Source organism: Ammodytes marinus (genome assembly GCF_949987685.1).
Source record: "Ammodytes marinus genome assembly, chromosome: 1".
NCBI lineage: Eukaryota > Metazoa > Chordata > Actinopteri > Uranoscopiformes > Ammodytidae > Ammodytes > Ammodytes marinus.
In genome coordinates, this window is record NC_137230.1 from 20,300,528 (window position 1) to 20,318,826 (window position 18,299).

The 18,299-nt window shown below is 40.1% G+C and overlaps 1 protein-coding gene across 6 annotated transcripts in view; it reads left to right on the plus strand.

Moving 5' to 3' along the window:
- The first annotated feature begins 16,926 nt into the window (after positions 1–16,926).
- Positions 16,927–18,299, plus strand: part of tjp1a (tight junction protein 1a) — a 67,600-nt gene continuing 66,227 nt past the window's right edge. For all 6 annotated transcript variants that reach the window (XM_080025680.1, XM_080025682.1, XM_080025683.1 and 3 more), the window contains exon 1: positions 16,927–17,357. In XM_080025680.1, the coding sequence (XP_079881806.1) occupies positions 17,334–17,357 (24 nt within the window). In that variant the 5' untranslated portion in view covers positions 16,927–17,333. The remainder of the gene's footprint in view (positions 17,358–18,299) is intronic.

Here is an 18,299-nt window from a genome sequence, read left to right on the forward strand (position 1 = left end):
CATTCTCCCTCTCATGCACGCGTGCGCTCACACACACACACCTTTGAGTTTGTCCATGGCAAACTGACCTGACTTCATGGAATTTGCTAATTTTGCTGATTTTCCATTTAAGCGGCTTATGCTACAGATCAGAGCAGTCCTGGAGTCAGAGTAGAGCTTCACACTTCAGGTTGTGTATCTAGAATGGTGGGAACCATGGTGTACATCATGAGACAGATCATATTAACAGAAAGAAGACATTCCTAAACATTATTTTACTATGTTAAACAAATAAAACTTCTGAGCTAGTTCTTCGACATTCAACTGTTGTCATCCTAAGCAGTACATTGATCCAATCGTGTCTGATCTGCATATAAAAAAGATCCCATCATTTCCTGTAATCCAGACCTCTGATTCACTTACATAGTTAATCCAACTACAGAGCTACATATGGACAGGCTTGCTCCAGATTTGCACATTGTATGGCAGATGTTCTCCGTGTGTGTGTGTGTGTGTGCTACCGTGCGTGTGTGTGTGCTACCGTGCGTGCGTGTGTGTATGCATGTGCTGTTTGCATGCCTATGTGTCGGCCCGTCCTGCTGTGGGCATCCAGGTGCTTGGAGCACCAGGAGCCATAACAGACCTGAGTTTATTAATGTTGTTCATTTCCTCTCGTCTGTTCGCCTTCAGCCGCCTGGCTGCTCGGCTCTCCAGTCCAACATTCCACACACTCCACTGGAATTAAGGGAGAGGCCTGCGGCAAGGCAGGGAGCGAGCTGAGGAATGTCTCTGTTATCAGAGGAAGAGAGCATGGAGGGAGGAAGGGAACAGGAGGTCAGGCCAGAGGGCCACAGTGTTGTAAGGGTCGACTTTAATCGGGACTGCTGGAGTTGTAAGGTTCTTTCCACCATCACATCTTTGATCACCTCCACACAGTTCTGCCCCTAAACTCCTTGTGCCACGGAGGCCCAATCAGAACGCACAGGCATCTAATTTTAGAGCTGCCACTTTTTGAATCAATATCTCCACTCCTATCCGTGGAGGTGTCATGTAGATTATCTCACGGCCTTCACAGATGTCACACCAGGTTGGCTCTGCTCTCAGTCCACAGTGTGTGTGGCGGTGGAGGATCAGCCCGTTCTCACTCAGGCGGACACACTGACTCGCATGCTGCTCGTGCATGAGGAGGGACACACACACGGGCAGAAGCATCCCTCTGGGTTAACCATAGCTGGAGTCAGACCCTTTGCAGGCATATGCACGCATGTGTGGTGAGTGAACGTGAGAGATGGTTTGATGATATGAGCACAGTGCCAATCAAAGACCCTTTTTTTCTTTTTTGTTAGTTTAGCAGAGTGAGTTTCATTTTGCCAGTTTGGCATAATATCTGCTATTGTTGATTTGAATGCGTTTAGTTCATGCTGGTCAGCTTGACATGTTTGGACAAAGATAAAAGGAGATGTTCTTTGAAGGTAGATGATGTATTTATTTATCTCTTTCATTTTTGCGCTGAAGTACTACAAAAGAGGACTGTGCTCTATATGGCTTTAGTTTGAACTGTGTCAAGTAACTTTAATGCAGTGTGTTCGTGCAAAGTTTTTTATTTTTTTTCAAGTTATTTGCTTCATCTGTGATATGTGATTTGGTTATGGCGCTAAATTAATTACAGAGGAAACAACAGTAGTTTTGACCTTATAAATACTAATGAATGCACTATGCAATGAAAGTGAAGAAAATAAATCCAGGCCGGTGACAGAGAAACCCAAAATGTTTTCAAAGTGGCTGATGAAAAGAGAACACAATGAAAACCTTCGTAAATTGTAAGTCTTATAAATTATTTGTGTAATTTTGAAAATGCCTTCAGACCACCAACAGCGTTGTGTGTCTCTCCAAATCGTTGCTGGCACAGTGCTTTGGTTAGCAGAGTTGAATCACACCAAGAAGATAGCCTAGCTTCAATATGCTTGGATGGTTTTCTTGCAAATGTACTCGATTCCTTCCGCCCCAAAGACATGCATATTAGGATTTATACTTTTCCCTACAGGTCTCTGAACTGTCGCTGCCCACTGTTCCTAAATAGAATAGGGCGCACGCAATTTTTTTTATCTGAATCAAAGTATATAAAGAATATTCTGACAAAATATAGATATTTATAGATATACTATATATATATATATATATATATATATATATATATATATATATATATATATATATATATATATATATATATATATCTATAGATATATAGATATATATATATATCTCTCTATATATATATATAGATATATATATATATCTATATATATATCTCTATATATATATATATATATATATATATATATATATATATATATATATATATATATATATATATATATATATCTATATAGATATATATCTATATAGATATATATCTATATATATATATCTATATCTATATATATCTATATCTATATATATAGATAGATATATCTATATATATATATATATATTGTTTTTTTTTAATGCAAGAAAAATAATCGTTCAGCATAAAGATAATGCATAATGTCCAGTTGGTCTAAGTTCAGTCCTGTAAAGCCTCTATATAATGCCTACTGTTTAGGGTTTCAGAGTGAGTTTCAAATGACGGGATTTTAGCTTGAAATCCATATAATCTTGCCCCATGCATAATGTCTGGTAGCCCGTATAAAAATACAAAGGGGATTATTTTCATCCTCCTACTATCCCTGTGTTAGATTTGAGACAGGGCTTACCACATAACACGTTGTCAAGTACACCTGAATATTATCTACAGTGATCATTTTCTTCAAAGTGGATTACCATTACATTTGGCTGAACATAGGATCAACACAAATGAAGTGTACTTGTTTTCATATAACAAATTGTAGATAAAGAAGTACAATAAGATGTTAAGAATAAACAATGTAGATCTATTTTTAGGTCCAGGGTTAAGCGCCGTGATTCAGATACATTCTGGTATAAAATGCTGTTGTCCTGCCGAGTGTGTCATGCAGTCTGACCTTCCCTGTGGGACTGCTGCTCTTGCACATAACGCACTGACTAACAGCGTGACAACACAGCTAATCACAGCCTTGTAGCTGTGGTCTGCATAATGTTCCCTCTGTTACACTCTGTAATTAAAGATATGCATCTTCCATTAGTTGCACACGAGGTGGGCCCATTATGCTTATTACAACTTTTTTTTATTTATTTTGTCTCTGAAAAACCAAGGCCAAAACAGTCCTGGAATCACAATTTAAAGGCCATTGTGTACCTTCATATAACTTTGACTTTTATTAACATTGTTTTCTTAGAAGTTAAATTAAATTAAACTTCAAATATGTTTAGTTTTACATTTTTTACTTGGGTTTCACTAAGGATTGAAGAAATATCCAACCATGAACATAAGTCGTCTGTTTTGTTTCTCTCTATATGAAAATCCACACGTAACAAGTTCACAATATTTCGCATAAGTTTCACATTTTATTCCTAGCACATACTCGCTACTAGCCACTGCCTATCCTCAACTGCAGGAAACCCGGGACGTTTTTTCACATTGCTGTGATACCTGTAGTCATATCTGAATGTGCCAGCCCTGTGTGGTTGGCTTTGGCTCGACCTAGCAGTTTGTAAAATCTACACTATACATGATGGCAGAATATTAAACAGCCTTGACTGCCTAGTGTAAACATTTAGTAGAAAAGCAGCGCAGCATTTTAGTGTTGTATTTTTTTCAAACTCTGTGTTCCCTGGTATTGTTTTCCCAGCAGTGTTGCTTCCATATGCTCTGTTTACTGTACATGTCACATGGTTAGGCCAGTGGCTCTGGTTCAACTGTGGGGCCCCAGGTGAGGAGCTGTAGGCAAACAGAGGCAGATAAAAAAAACTCTGTTCCCTATTGGTGGAGCAGCAAAGGCACATTCAATATACTCGGGCTGCATTATTTCTTTTTGTGATTTCAATTGTCTTTGTAGACTTTATTATGCAGGTGATTTACTAGGTTTAATTATTATTTATTTTTATTTTAGGGACAAGAGAGAGGCATACAACTACCATAGCAGCCCGGAATGGGAGGATATTTCATTTTATTGCAAATGTAATGAAAGAAACTCAAATATGTTTATTGTGGTGAATTTCCATTATCTGGAGAATCTGAGTGACTTGAAAAAGATGTCTTTCTTAAATCCTAAACATGTCACAATACACAATAGCTGAAGGCTTGCCTATTCTATTCCCAAAAAAAAAATGAAGAAACATTTTAAGAAAAATATGTCCTATACTGTATGTGATGCAATACAAATATGTATTTCCTAACCAAATTTAAGGTAAAGTACAGTATGTTTAAGAGCCACTTGACAGTTTTAAGAATATTTTGATGAGAATTATCAGGATTATCATGAATACCATTTATTTTGGCCAGTATATAATCACGACATGAAAATTCAATATGGTTCCGTGCTTATCAATGCTGAATATGAACCCAGGAGATCCTGTTGGCATTTACTGGTGATGCCACCTTTATATACTATTGCCTATAGTAACGAAAGGAGCATCTCAAGTTCACCCATTCTTTTTATTTCATCCTCTTTGTGGATTGATTAATGATATACAACTTCTCTTTGTTTCTGACATTGAGTGGATTGAGTCAGGATATGATAGTTATAGTTAATCCAAACAGTGCAGCCTGTTAAATGTAATAGTTGTTTTTCTGTTAAGAATCTCAACGTGCAGTGAGTGGATGATTAACGAAGTGTGGGGGGAAGGGAAGGAGCGCTAACTCATTGTAAGTCATACCAATTTCAGTTATCTGTGTTTCTTTATATTTTGTTTGAAACCATTTGCTTGTACTATGTTTTGGCCTGAAACGATTAGTGGATTAATCATTCAGTCAGTTCTCCAGCCAAAATTCCAAAACAGTCAAATATCTGGTTCCAGCTTTCTAAATTGTGAGGGTTTGCCACTTTTCATTTGTGAAAATTAACAGAATATCTTTGGATCTTATACTGTTGTATACACCTACTTTAAACTTTGGTGGTAGTTTACAGCATATATACATTCACCATTGAGTCCCTATACCAACAATAAAATCAAACCCACACCTATGCATCTCCCTGCAGGCATTCAGAACAAAAGCTCCGGACGTGCACATTCAATCTCTCTGTGCGTATTGAGCTCACAGGAACTGTCTACATGCTACAGAATAGGGCACTGTAAATCCCTGCCCATGCTCCCAGCTCAGTGTGACCTGGCTCAGGCCCCCACAGTGCCCACGCTCTGGGGAGAGGTGGCTTAGACTGGCTTTTACGTTTGCTCCCTTTTTCTGCTGAGTTCATCATGGCTGGGTCCCTTTGAGCAGGGGGGAGCCAGCGCACTGCCTTGTGGGCCTTTCTTTCTTTTCAGGCGACAAATGTGCTAAAACAGCACTCTGTAAGCACTTGGCATTAGGGGGTCGTTGTGTTGGGCATTAGTGGGTTAGAATTGACCAGCGGGACGTTATAAAAAATGAGTCTGACAACGAGAACACCAAAGCTGATGAGTCTGGATCCTGGCACTGGACTGGCTAGAGGATTAGTCAGCCAACACACTGGCCGGGGCTTCAGCCGGGGTCGGCCGGGTCCCATTGCATCTCATCACCAGCGGGCTTGAAGCGGCCCCCGTGGCTGCCGTGTCTCCATGCTTTTCTCTCCTTCCCCAACTGTTCTATCTACAACAAGCACGGCATCATAGTCTCTTCTCGTCGGGTGGTGTTTTTTAATGGGAGGAGCATGAGCATATGATGTCATATACAGGGGGGAGGGGGGGGTGAAGTTAATATGGAGCAGCCAGACTCAGTGGAGTCATCGCTCACACACATCTTTTTTTGTAACACAGAAGGGGGATGGGGAGGGGGAGATAATGTGTGTTGATATATTAAAATGTTAGTTATTACAGGTCAGAATGATTATCAAACAAACACACACACACACACACACACACACACATCTCCATATTTTCCACAGCTGCTTGCACTCTCTCCATCTACTTTATTTTATAGATATTTTGCATTAAAGGTGGAGTCAGCAATTCTGGAGAATGAATGTTGTCAAAATACCTTTTTGTCAAAACCAGTGAATATCTCCTCACAATCCTTCCTACCTGTCCACACTGTTTTTTTGCGGTAAAAAAATCTGTGTTAATACACTGCCTAGGGTCTGTAAACGGGTATATTGCTAGTCTGTTAACAAACCAGTTTACAGAGCCTAGACTAGTTTTTGTTTTCAGCACACACAATACGGACAGGTAGCGATTGTGAGGAGATATTCACTGATTTGGACAACAAGTGTTCTGCATAGTCGCTGACTCCCCCCTTATCTCTTTCCAAATGGAAAGAGATAAGGGGGGAGGCGACATGTAGCAAAGGGCCCTGGCCAAAGTCGGACCCGGGCTACTGCGACAAGGACTCGGCCTAAATGGTGCCCCCTCTCTGTATCTACTTTACCCCATTGGGAAGTGGCGCAGCTTTGGCCCCTGTCTAATCTCTTTTGTGATCTGTCAATGCTAACCACCCAAAATCCATTTCCCCTCATTATCCCCGAACCATTACATGATGTTTTGCTGCACAGCAAGTAACCACTGCTTTGCTCCCGTAGTTCATTTAATCGATTTAACAGCATTTAAGTAGCTTTTGTGCGACAAGCACTTCTCGGCCTGAACTGTTGAACCTCTCCTGGGGGGGAGCGTGGAGCCTGTGTGCCTGTTTCCATGAAAGCTCCCGCTGTTTCCACTCCTTTGCCCAGCAGTGAGAGCAGCTTCATACTGTTGGAATTCAGCAGTAACAGGCCGTACCATGGGAAGAGTCACTGACTGAGGGGAGGGGGGGTGGGGGGTTGACGAGGAGTAGGGAGGAGAGTTCACTGGTCTCGAAACATTCTCTCATTCGTCGCAACTCTGTGATACAATACACTGTAGTTTAGCTCATTCCCTCTTTGTGTTCTCGCCTCTCCCCTCTGTCGTCCTTTGTCTCCTTTTCTTCACTTTATTCGTAACTTTCACCCCTCGTTATCTCTGCTCTCTTCTTATCAACTCCCTACTTTTTAAATGACTCCATTCTCCCTCTTCCTGCCTCCTCTTTTCTCCTCTCCTCTTACTTTCTTCCTCCTGTAATCCCTTTAGCCCTCTCTTTCTGCCCTTTTTCTTTTCCTATTTCTCTTTCTTTTAATCCGCTCTAATCTTCCTCCGTTCTCTCATTTCCTTTTCTCTGCTCTGTGGACTGCTTGACCTCTGTGCTGTTATTTCGCCGCTATTCTCATTTCTACATCTACACCTTTTTTTCATAGACCTACTACCCCTAATCCTGCGCAGGCAATGTTTTCTGTTTCATTTCGATATCGGATAATGTTCTGTTTACAACAATGCATTCTAACACGGGTTCTTATTATTCTATTTGTAACTAGACATTTTCAGCTATCTCTACCTGAGTTCAACATTGTGCTACAAAAAGATAACATTTATCTCAAGCTTTACAAAAAGTATTTTATTTTGGTTGGTTATTTCTAATATGTTACAACTTAACACATCTTGTCTTGTGAGAAAACTACACTCTTAACGTGTTGGTTTGTTATGTCCATTTTGGATATACTGTAGCTTTGATTTGGTACAAGGGCAGAACATACTGGAAGACAATTGAAAAACGGTTTCAATGAACGGACTCCTTTTTCACAGAGACATTTCCTGAGACATCCAGTTGCTCCATCACATTTGAAAATATTTACACATACTGCAAAAAGTGAACCCTCATACACAAGTAGTGCAAGGTAGAATTAGACTTTTCTTAGTCAGAGAAACAACTGAATACCTGAAAACACATAATGTTCTCTGTGCTCTCAGCTCAATATAGGACATTTGAAAATGTTGATCCCACTTGATTTTTTTATGTTAATGTAGACAGAGTGTCAACCCCCCAAACATGAAAAAGCCCACAAGAAAGGAGCAAGAAGTTTTTTTCCTTTGTTCATCAAAATGCCCAATCCTAAAATATAGGTTTTGTCATGGTTTGATCATTGTGTCTTCCAATATAAGGTTCCAAAGTTTAAAACTGTCCAGTAGTTTAACAGGAAAGGAACAACTGCGATTATGCAATGATACAGATAAACGTGCATCATTGATGTTGTATTGAAAAGCAAGAAACAAAGACAACAGTAATAATCACCAACTAATCAAATTTGTACCAAAACAAGGCATATTGGTAAAACTACTCATCCATTCAAACCGACTACTCGCCAACTACCATTTTACTAGCCTGTTTTTTAACACCCACCAGTAACTTCCCACCTTGCTGCATTGATGTAGAAGTGTACTTCAGGGTATGTAAGTGCACCATAACGTCACTGTTGGATGTGGTTACAGGTGCATAATAGGACACTTGACCACTCCTGACAACACACATACACATTGCGGGTTTTGACTAAAGACTATCAATCGCTGCTTTTAAAAAAAAATGTTTAAGTTACTCATTAACTTTTAAACAAAATTAAAATAGCACAATGTTACTTTTTCAGTATTGTTTTGACAGTGAGCTTTTCAAAGTGAGACCTGCTTCAAACTGAAGTGGTTGGTTGAGATATGGTGGTGCACTGCGGGGGCAGCTGTGAAATCAATCATCGCTATGACAGAAGTTAATTGTGCTGCAGAAGTCAAATTTGCAGTTGCTGCCCGTATTAGACTTGTAAATCTTTACCCTTCCTTTTACATGTCACTTACAGTTATGTGTCAAATGGCATTTTATTGCTGCTCGCTGTCGAAACTGGAACTTGCAGCCACAGCTGTTGGCGACATAATTCTGCCTCTCGATTTAAATAGGGCAGCTTTGGATGGCTTGTGTGCATTGCCTATTCATTAAGCTGTCAATTTACACCATGCTGCTTGGCCTCTCACACATGGCCCAGACACAGACATATTAGCACTTGCACATAATGGAGGTGTCTATGATGCCTTCCCTGGTTTAATCGGGTCTCTTTATCATACAATACAGTTAGAATGTGGTTTTCATTGTTTTCGTGCAGGACAGTTATGCTTTATGTATATGATACAGACATGCAGAAACAATGAAACACATGTCATTGCCCTTAGACTGTCTGACTGCACACCATTTGCATGTCTGCCCACAACTATGGATTACAGAGCAAGGTTTTGTGATTCATGATGATTTTGAAGAAAAGCTTTATGGATTCATCAGCGGCCGGGCTTGTATAGAGTGTGTGTTCCTGCACTCTGTTACTCTAGCATCATTTGGACCTTTACTGTAAGCTCGCCAGACAGTAGCTGCTGCTTTTATTACACTCTACCTTACTCTGCCTGTGGTCACACATAAAGCTGGGAGAAGAAACAGTGCAGTGTTATTGTGGCTAATGTGTGGTTGATAATGGGTCTCAGCCACAAGTGTCTATGTTCAGTTGTTTGTTTGTTTTTCTGAGTTGTAGCAGGTGCGGTCCACATTTTGTGTTGCTGTCATTGCAGTGCCTCTGGAGAACAGCTGACCTGAACATGTGACTACAGTACACAGCTCTGTTTACACCTCATAGCTCCACTAAACATGATCAGGTGCAATTTCTCATATCTGCTGTGATGATTAAGTCACATGATTGATTTAATTTCTCTAAATCTGTCTTATTTCTTAATCTATTCATCCATCTTTATATCTATTGATCTATCGATCTATCTGCTGACTTGCTTGAATTGCAAAAGAGAAATCCTGGTAGATTACATACTGAACATCATTATGGTTGTCTCAAAAGCAACGCTGAAATTAAATGTAATGTGAACATATTTGAAACTCATTGATACATCCTTTTAAATTTAAATTTAAGTTTTCTTTACTTATTGTGTGTCTTTTCCCACATTGCTGAACTGTCTGCTGAACTGTCTACATGTGCAGTAAGTCAACTCGGCAGGTTGAAAAATCTTATAGCACGCCAGCAAGATGTTTCCAAGTGCAGACTGGGCTATTTAACACATCTCTGTGAAGACGACGGCTTTTTCCCGTCTTTCTATAAAAAAAGTATTTATTTTATGGCGATTCCAAGGTGCATTATTTATGATTATGAATTTCTATCCATTTTGTCCAAGGTTGCTGGAATTTGTTATCAGTCTTACAGATTGGACCATTATCATATTGCGGGGGGAATTATGCATAAAGTTCGATATGAAACTTTGTAGAACAGTTTGTACTTTATCTCTGTGTCTTGAGTTGGAGGTCACACTGGCACGGCACAGACGCATTGCAATACATTTATCTTTCTTAACGAATCAGACCAGGCAAGTGGCAGAATGTTTTTTTTAAGTTACATTTGCATTGTTTGCTACGCTATCGCAACAATGAAGGGAAAAGGTTGAATTATTTACAGGCATGACACACACACACACACACACATACGCACACACACTACAATAAGTGCCTTGTGGATTGTACCTTGGGATTTGCAATATTTTTAATTTACCAGCTCATTCTGCAGCAAACAATGGGGCCGTCACGTGGATGGAAAGCATGATGTAATGGTTTATTTTTCCTTAACAGATGTATACACCATATTGATTGTTAGTGGGTGTGGGTCTCAGAGACTCAGCATTCAGTGTTCAGGTGTGTTTGAGGGAGGAAAATCAGAACGGCCTGTTTTTCTTTCTCCATTCTTTTCTGAGAAATAATAATACGAGAAGGAACGTGGTGGAATTTCAAGTAGACCTGCTGTGGTTCTCTGCGAACCTGGGCCATTTCTCTATTTGAGTTACCGCTGAGATGGAGACTGGAGTTCAGACAGGTTCAGAGCAGCACATTCGCTGTTCGCTGGCTAAGAAAAGGCTCAGCAATCCTTGTCTGTTAGCATAGAGAGAGGCATAGAGAGAGGAAAAACAGGAGATTTGTTCAGTTGGTTGATCACAGGCACCCTCTTGGAGTAAATGTTCCCAGAAGATCAAAAGCAGCTTGGTTCACTCTCAGTGATTTAAGACCCACCATGGTAAATGTAGAGCTACAAAAGCTTTTACGAAAGTGTGACTCCAAAAATAACAACACTTCAGACTATTCTTATACAAGCTTATTTTTTGTTGTTGCAGTTGTGAATGAAAGTCAGCGAAGAAAATAACTGAAAATGGCACGATGGTCATTGCCATCAATAAGACACTACTTTAAACTGTGTGAAAATCTTTTCTTATTTTCATGCAGCTTTCAGCTCTGTGCAATACTCAAAGTTCTACTTCAGAAGGCGATATCCTCTGATATGCTTGAAAATAAGTGCAGCTCCTTTGTGATAGCAAAATATCTAATGCTCTTAAAGGGGTAGTTCAGGATTTTAGACATAGGGCCTTATTCCCAAGTTAGCCTTGGTGTTCTTTATCAGTGGAGACAGTTTTCAACACATTTAATTCAGTCCTTCTAGTTGCAGAGTGCGCTCGTGCTAAGCTAGCGCATGGCATCGGGGGGATACCTAGCCTGCTACTAAAACAGTCTTACCCACTCCACAGTACACCCGAGGCCAATCAATTATAACGCCAGACTATCGATGTAAATGTCTGTGTTGATAGAATAATTTTAGAAATAAAACCAACCTCGCATCGCATGAATTATCGCATTTTGAGGGACTACTTTCTTAGCAGCAGCGGACTTTTACTTTGCTGTGTAACCGAATCACTACAGCAGAAAGTAAACAGAGCAGCGTGGGACAGAAACTGAAACTGCACTGCCACCAGTCTACCGTCATTCTGTCCCGGTTCTCTGCTGCAGCTCCTGCGGGGGCTGTCTCTACAGACGCTCTTTCTCTTTCTGCCCTTTGAGCATCCCTCTCAATTCTTCATCAGTGTATTCCGGCTCGTACAGGTACGGTTCGTTGGATACAACAAATTCCTCATAATCATCTTCAAAAGCAGACGCATTGCTAAGTCCTCCAAACGTGGCCATATCTTGTTTATTGCATAGGCTAATACAACTCCTTTGTGCACTGTACTCTGCGTCTGTAAGACAGCAGCAGGTAAACACACTATTATAGAGCCTGTAACCTAGGTATTAGTCCGCCGCTGCCGCAGCCTACAAGGAATAAAGTCCCTCAAAATGCAATATGCGAGGTTGGTTTTATTTCTAAAATTATTCTATCAACACAGACATTTACATCGATAGTCTGGCGTTATAATTGATTGGCCTCGGGTGTACTGTGGAGTGGGTAAGACTGTTTTAGTAGCAGGCTAGGTATCCCCCCGATGCCGTGCGCTAGCTTAGCACGAGCGCACTCTGCAACTAGAAGGACTGAATTAAATGTGTTGAAAACTGTCTCCACTGATAAAGAACACCAAGGCTAACTTGGGAATAAGGCCCTATGTCTAAAATCCTGAACTACCCCTTTAATCTTTCTAGTTCACAAAAGCATGCTAGAGTGTGTTGACTTGAGAATAGGTGATTGGTATTAGCCAATTGCGATGCTAGTAGCAGCATGGCTCTAGCGATAGCAATGTTGATCTGCCCGTCGGTCGGTCCACCACTTTAGTCCAGACTGAAAAATCTCAACAACTATTCCATGGGTGGCCATGGATTTTTATTTAGAGATTCATGGTCCCTAGACACTCAATCTCCCTGGCTTTAATCATGCCTGTCTTTACCTTTTACTTTCTATTCTATTTTATACATACTGTTTTATGTTGTACAAAAAAATCCTTTGCACTACTTAGTATTTAGAATTGATATAATGTTAATATTGTTAATCTTATTCTACTCTATATTTTGTATCGTTCCTATTGCACCGTGGGCCAGTGATAAACGCTATTTTGATTCTGATATACTGTATGTCTTGCATATATCAGAACTGACAATAAAAAACTTTGACTTTGACTTTGACCTCTAGCAACACCAGCAAGTTGACATTTTAGATGGATTGCTATGGAAATCTATACAGATATTTTTGGTTCCCTGACAAAATTCTTAAAACTAATACATGACTCTTCCTCTAGCACCACCATGAGGTTGATTATTGTGAGTTAAGATTAAATATCTACAATGCTATCTAATGGATTGCCATTAGAAATACGTTTTTTATTTTGCCCTCAGGTTGAATTGTGATAGCTGTGATTACCTTTCTTACTGCACCATCAACATTTTTATTTCTCCTATACTTTACTAGTTTGTGTTTAATGCTAATAGACAAATGTAAGTAGGCTAAAAATCTAAACTTATATAGTGAACACGGTAAACATACCTGCTTAGCTTCAGCACGTTCGCAGTGTAATTGTGAGCAAGTTAGCATGCAGAAGTTAGCATTTAGCTCGAAACACTGCAGCCTATGTGACGTCCTCATTTGCAGCTAGCGTGACTGAATACTTGTCTTATTTTTTAACCTTTATTAATCTCCTTTTTAAATCAGCCAATGGGTTTAACATGCTTCAGTTCTTGGCTTAAACAAAGACAACGGTTAACCTGTACATCGGTGCTGGAAACAGGTGTGCTTACTGAGTACTGTTGGGAAGGGAATGTGGACGAAAAGGACTGCATGACTGGCAGCAGGTAACAGTGTTTAGGGGCTATATGAGTTAGCGTTACTCTAATGATATGTGTACACTCCTTGTGAAAAGACCTTTCTGGTGAAAATCAGCAGTGAGTTTGTTCAGGTGATTATGTAAACTGATATGGGGAAGTAAAACTTTTTTTAACTTGTTTTTTCACAATTATAATGGAATTATTTTTATGTTGGTTTTATTTTACAGATATTGATTTCATTATGTATTTATGTATGAATACATCTGACTTTGAACCTTTAACCATGCCTGTGGCTTATCACATGTAAAGTACTTTTTCTTTGAAATCCCAAAACCAGATTTCTGTTTACTGTTCGTTTCCACAAAAGCCTGCACAATGTTGACCTGAAGGTAGGGTGAATTTGAGAGATGCCTGCTAATCCTGTCATATGATACTAATCTGGTCACAAACAGTTGGCCTCTTAAGTAGGGATGTCACATTTGTATACTGACCGTTGTGGCCTTTACTGAGTAGATTAGTGAACAATATGTTAGAGAAAGTTCCTAGAATAGAAATCCAGTTGAATTAACTGATCCTACCTCCAGGTATTTTTTGGCCAAAGCTCCAGCTATGATGGTTTAAAAATTAAACCAAAATTGAAATTGAAAATTTCTTCAGAGAGGCAATTTGTGTTACAGCACATAGTAGAGGTAGAAGACACATGTCTACATCACAACATCTATGTAGTTTAGATATAAAATGTTTGGAACTGTGGTTGAGTTTATTTTATGTCATTCTCACTGACCCTTTTCTTCTGCTAAAATAACTCATTGTACACCACATTTGTAGTAATCTGCTGCTCGAAATGGCTATTGACTTTTATTTGAATAGCTTGAAAATACAGTATCCAGCTGTTCTTGGGATAATATAATAGTAATAATACTAGATTTGCTTGCTACCCATTTGAACACGTCTTGAGTGGGAACACATTGGTAGGGAAGTCAGAATGTGTTGAGAAGGACTACATTGTTGTTGGTTGTGGTGGTTTCATGGTAGACCAGACTTATAATTGTAATTGTTTTGTTTTATCCTACAAAATAAATCTATGTTAATCATTGTTAACCTCTTTATGCTTAAAAATGTAACACCTCCAGATGTATGTCTTCTCAGCGTTGCCATTGTTCACCTGGTTTACAATCATTTGACAAGGATAGAGAGAGAGCTTCAGTCTCCAGACGGTTTTGATTAGTAGGTAGAAACAAAACGCCTTTGCTGGACCTGCAGGGCGGCCCAGAGTCAACGGGGCATAGGAGGGATCACACAGCCCCCTCACTGACACCTAACTCAGGACAGATGCTTAAGGACTTTCACCAATGCAAAACAAATGCTTCAAATTTAAAAACTCGCATTCTTCTTTATTCTTGAATCATCATGTAATTGTATGTTTGCTTACGTGAACGCGTCTATGCGCATCAACAGCCAGCTTTCAATTTTCAGGATGTGCACATTATGCTATTTCACTCTACATTAGCCTTTTCGCTGCAGGAGAAGCTGGGTTGAGTGAACCTTGTGATGCGCTTCAACCAAATGTGGGTCTGCATGTTCGTCTTTTGTTTTCCATGTGCCTGCTCTTCCATGAGCGCACCTGAGCTTTTTAAGCTGCCCGCCGCCCGTAAGAGCTGTGTGTGTTTGTGTGTGAGAGAGAGAGAAAAAAAGGGAGAGAGAGTGCATGCAAACATATAGAGGACAAAGATAGCTTTGATCAAATTGGAGTGTCACTAATGTTTCACTCCTCTCTGACAGAACATCTGAGGTACCATCACAGGTCAGGTGTGGATGAGAGTGAGCGACGAGTGGCAGGGTGAAAGAGTCAGCAGTGTATATTGTAGCTGCTCACGTTTGGTTATTTTTAATTGCCATTTTGTGATCATGTTGAACATCCTGCTTTCGGCGCTTATCGATCCTGACAAGCGTTTGAGGAGCTTCAGAAGGAGCGAGCGACTTGCATCGATACTAGTACGTGTCATCCTTGGGGCATGTTTAAAATTGCTGTGTCTGTTTGTATATATGCATTTGTCCAGCTGAGTTTTTTTTGACACAATATGTTGGTGAACTTGTGTTGTGAAAATGGTATGTTCCAACTTCCATTCAGTGTGTGTTCTTCAGACAGACTTGATAAATAAGTGTGTCTCTTCCTGGCTGAGGCATGGCTGCATGTTTTAGAGTTGTTTATCTGTCTTTGAGTCATTTCTCTCTGCGTGACCTGACTTTTCTTAAGGTCATCCTCTGCTTGCAACCCTCAAGACATGTCTGCTTCTTGCAACCGGCGGTATTTTAGCCTTGTAGGATTACGTCTGGTGGGTATTAACCCCTAAGACCACCTACGCTGCCCCGCCAAGCCTTTCCTCAGAGGAAGTGACCATTTGAGGAGTTAGATTGAGGGAATGTGATTGCTCATTTTGTTTGGAAAAGATAGGGTGTGTCCCTGTGTTAACATGCAGCACACAATCACATAAACTGTAACAGTGAAGATTGAAACTTTTCATAATGTCAAACAGATTCATGATGTACTGTTTCTCCTCTGGCAAAAGCTTTGATATTGCATTGTAGTACTGTTCCCTGGAAACAGAAGTAAACTGTGAAACAATAGCCTACACGCACTGAGATTTGTTGCATCCTGTGGGTGGAATCTGGTCTGGGAAGTCATAGGAACCTTGGTAAATAGCTTTTGTGGTTTCCTGTGAGTGAATTATCAACCACAAAACACTGCCGATTTCTGCGCTGAGAAAACACTTTCAACTTAGGGTGTTATGTTTAGTTTATTGATTTATTTCTCTAATCTACCAGATTCACCACCCTAAAACTACCTAAAAAAAAAATTAAAAACTGAAAAAACCGAAACAGTAAAGAAAGGATTTTTTTTTGTTGAGCAATTAACTTTTGAAATATTCTCCTCACATGATCTGCTGTTTTGTTCTGAGAAGGCTTTGTGTTGCCCATTTTACACTGGAGCATCATAGCTTATTTTTTTTACATAATAAAATAGAATATAGGATGTGTGTTTTCCTCCACAAACTTGATATTTTAAAGATTACTGCCCTTGTGTAACATACTAACATGGCATTCACCATCTGCACACACAGTGAGTGTGAGCATTCAGCATCAGCAGGGACAGCAGCGTCGCTTCTCCTTATTGTATCCCGGACTGTTTATTCCACGGGTTAACAGGGGTGGGGATATTTTTAGCCTCGATAAATATAGACACAAAACATGGATGAACAAAAATAATTATTAGTGTTACATAATTACGTCTAGACCATAATGAAATAGTAATTATTTGGGACTTTTCGCAGTAAATGGACACTGCCCCCGTTTTTTTCTGAGCCATGCCCCCCTCATTGCGGGAGTTGGTCCGCTCCACACAGACACGACACGGCCGTTGCTCACGGAGCCCAGAGCAGGGAGAGGTTTACACAGCCTGCTGCCATTGCCGTGCACCGTCCGAGTGATGCATACTCTTCCTAACTTTTCATCCTGAGGTTAGCCACGAAAACGTCAAAGCAAGGTGGTTTTTGTTTGCTTTTTTTCCCTCTCTTTTCCAACTCGAGTTTCTTCCATGACTCGATACCTGCCTGGACTAACGTTTGCGGTTCAGGCAACGAAGATAAGATAATGAACTTTGGACTTTACGCACGGCTTTTCGTGACATGTTTCCCGTCGTCCCGGATAAAATAAAATAACAACGTAGCCCGGCGTGGCGGCAGCTGGGCTAAACAATTCAACGGGAAGGATATTAGCGCACTCGCCCCAAGTGATTATCAAAACAAAGATACCAACAACTTTAAACCTGCCACTCTTTGAAGCGGAATAGCAGAGTAAAATGTCCTCCAAAGCGACGAATAAGGTGGGTACCTGAACGGATTCAATTCAAGTGTTAGCTTAAGTGTTTTGTTCAAACATCATGCTGCTGGCCTGAGTGTTCTGTGTGTGTTTGTGAGAAACTTAAAAGCTATTATTGTATCAAACAGGAAAGTGGGTCGGCTATTTTTTGTGTTGTGGCTATACACTGGCTAACTTTTGTAGACTATTGTGTTGTGGGTAGTAGTAGGCTTACATAGTAGGCTATGCCCGATGGTGTTGTTGGTGTTTTGTGTGCGAGTATGTTTTCCTTCGGGGTAATTCTGAAATCTATAGCGGCATTGCCTTACAACCAGCCACGCTGTTTCTGCTCTGCTAGTTTAAAACAATCTGACTTGCTATGCCTGTGTATCTGTTGTTGGACTGTCCCACGGCTGTGCTCATAGTAGGCTAGGTCTCACTTAGCTCTGCAACCTGTTGATATCTAGGGTCCCAGTCTGAATAGTTTGGCTAACTAAAACAGTGGCAGGAAATCCCCCCATGGAGCTATAAATGAACTGAGCCTCTGGGGCAGCAGGATCCCCCTCCCTTGTTTTATTCAACTCATCAGAGACCCCAGAATATAGTAGAACACAAACTACATTTGATGAAATTTGCCCTATGAAAGCTTATTTTGAGAATTATACGTGTTTTAGGTTATGTTTTGTTTTATATAACGACTTTTGAAACCTTCATAATGTTATTATGGTTGTTATAGTAAGGAGGTAGAAAGAGCCACATGTAGGCTAATTGTGATCTTTGTAAACAGTCTTATTGTAATGACTTGAATGAACCATCACTAAAATAAACTATTTACCATTTTTTGGGCATCCCTTCACTCTGGTAAGGTCCCTGAAGCCCATTTCAGAGAACCACTAGCTCAATATAGCTGTTTTCACCTGCAGCAATGTATAAGCTGTTTGTAAAGGCTGTCCATTCATCAGCTGGT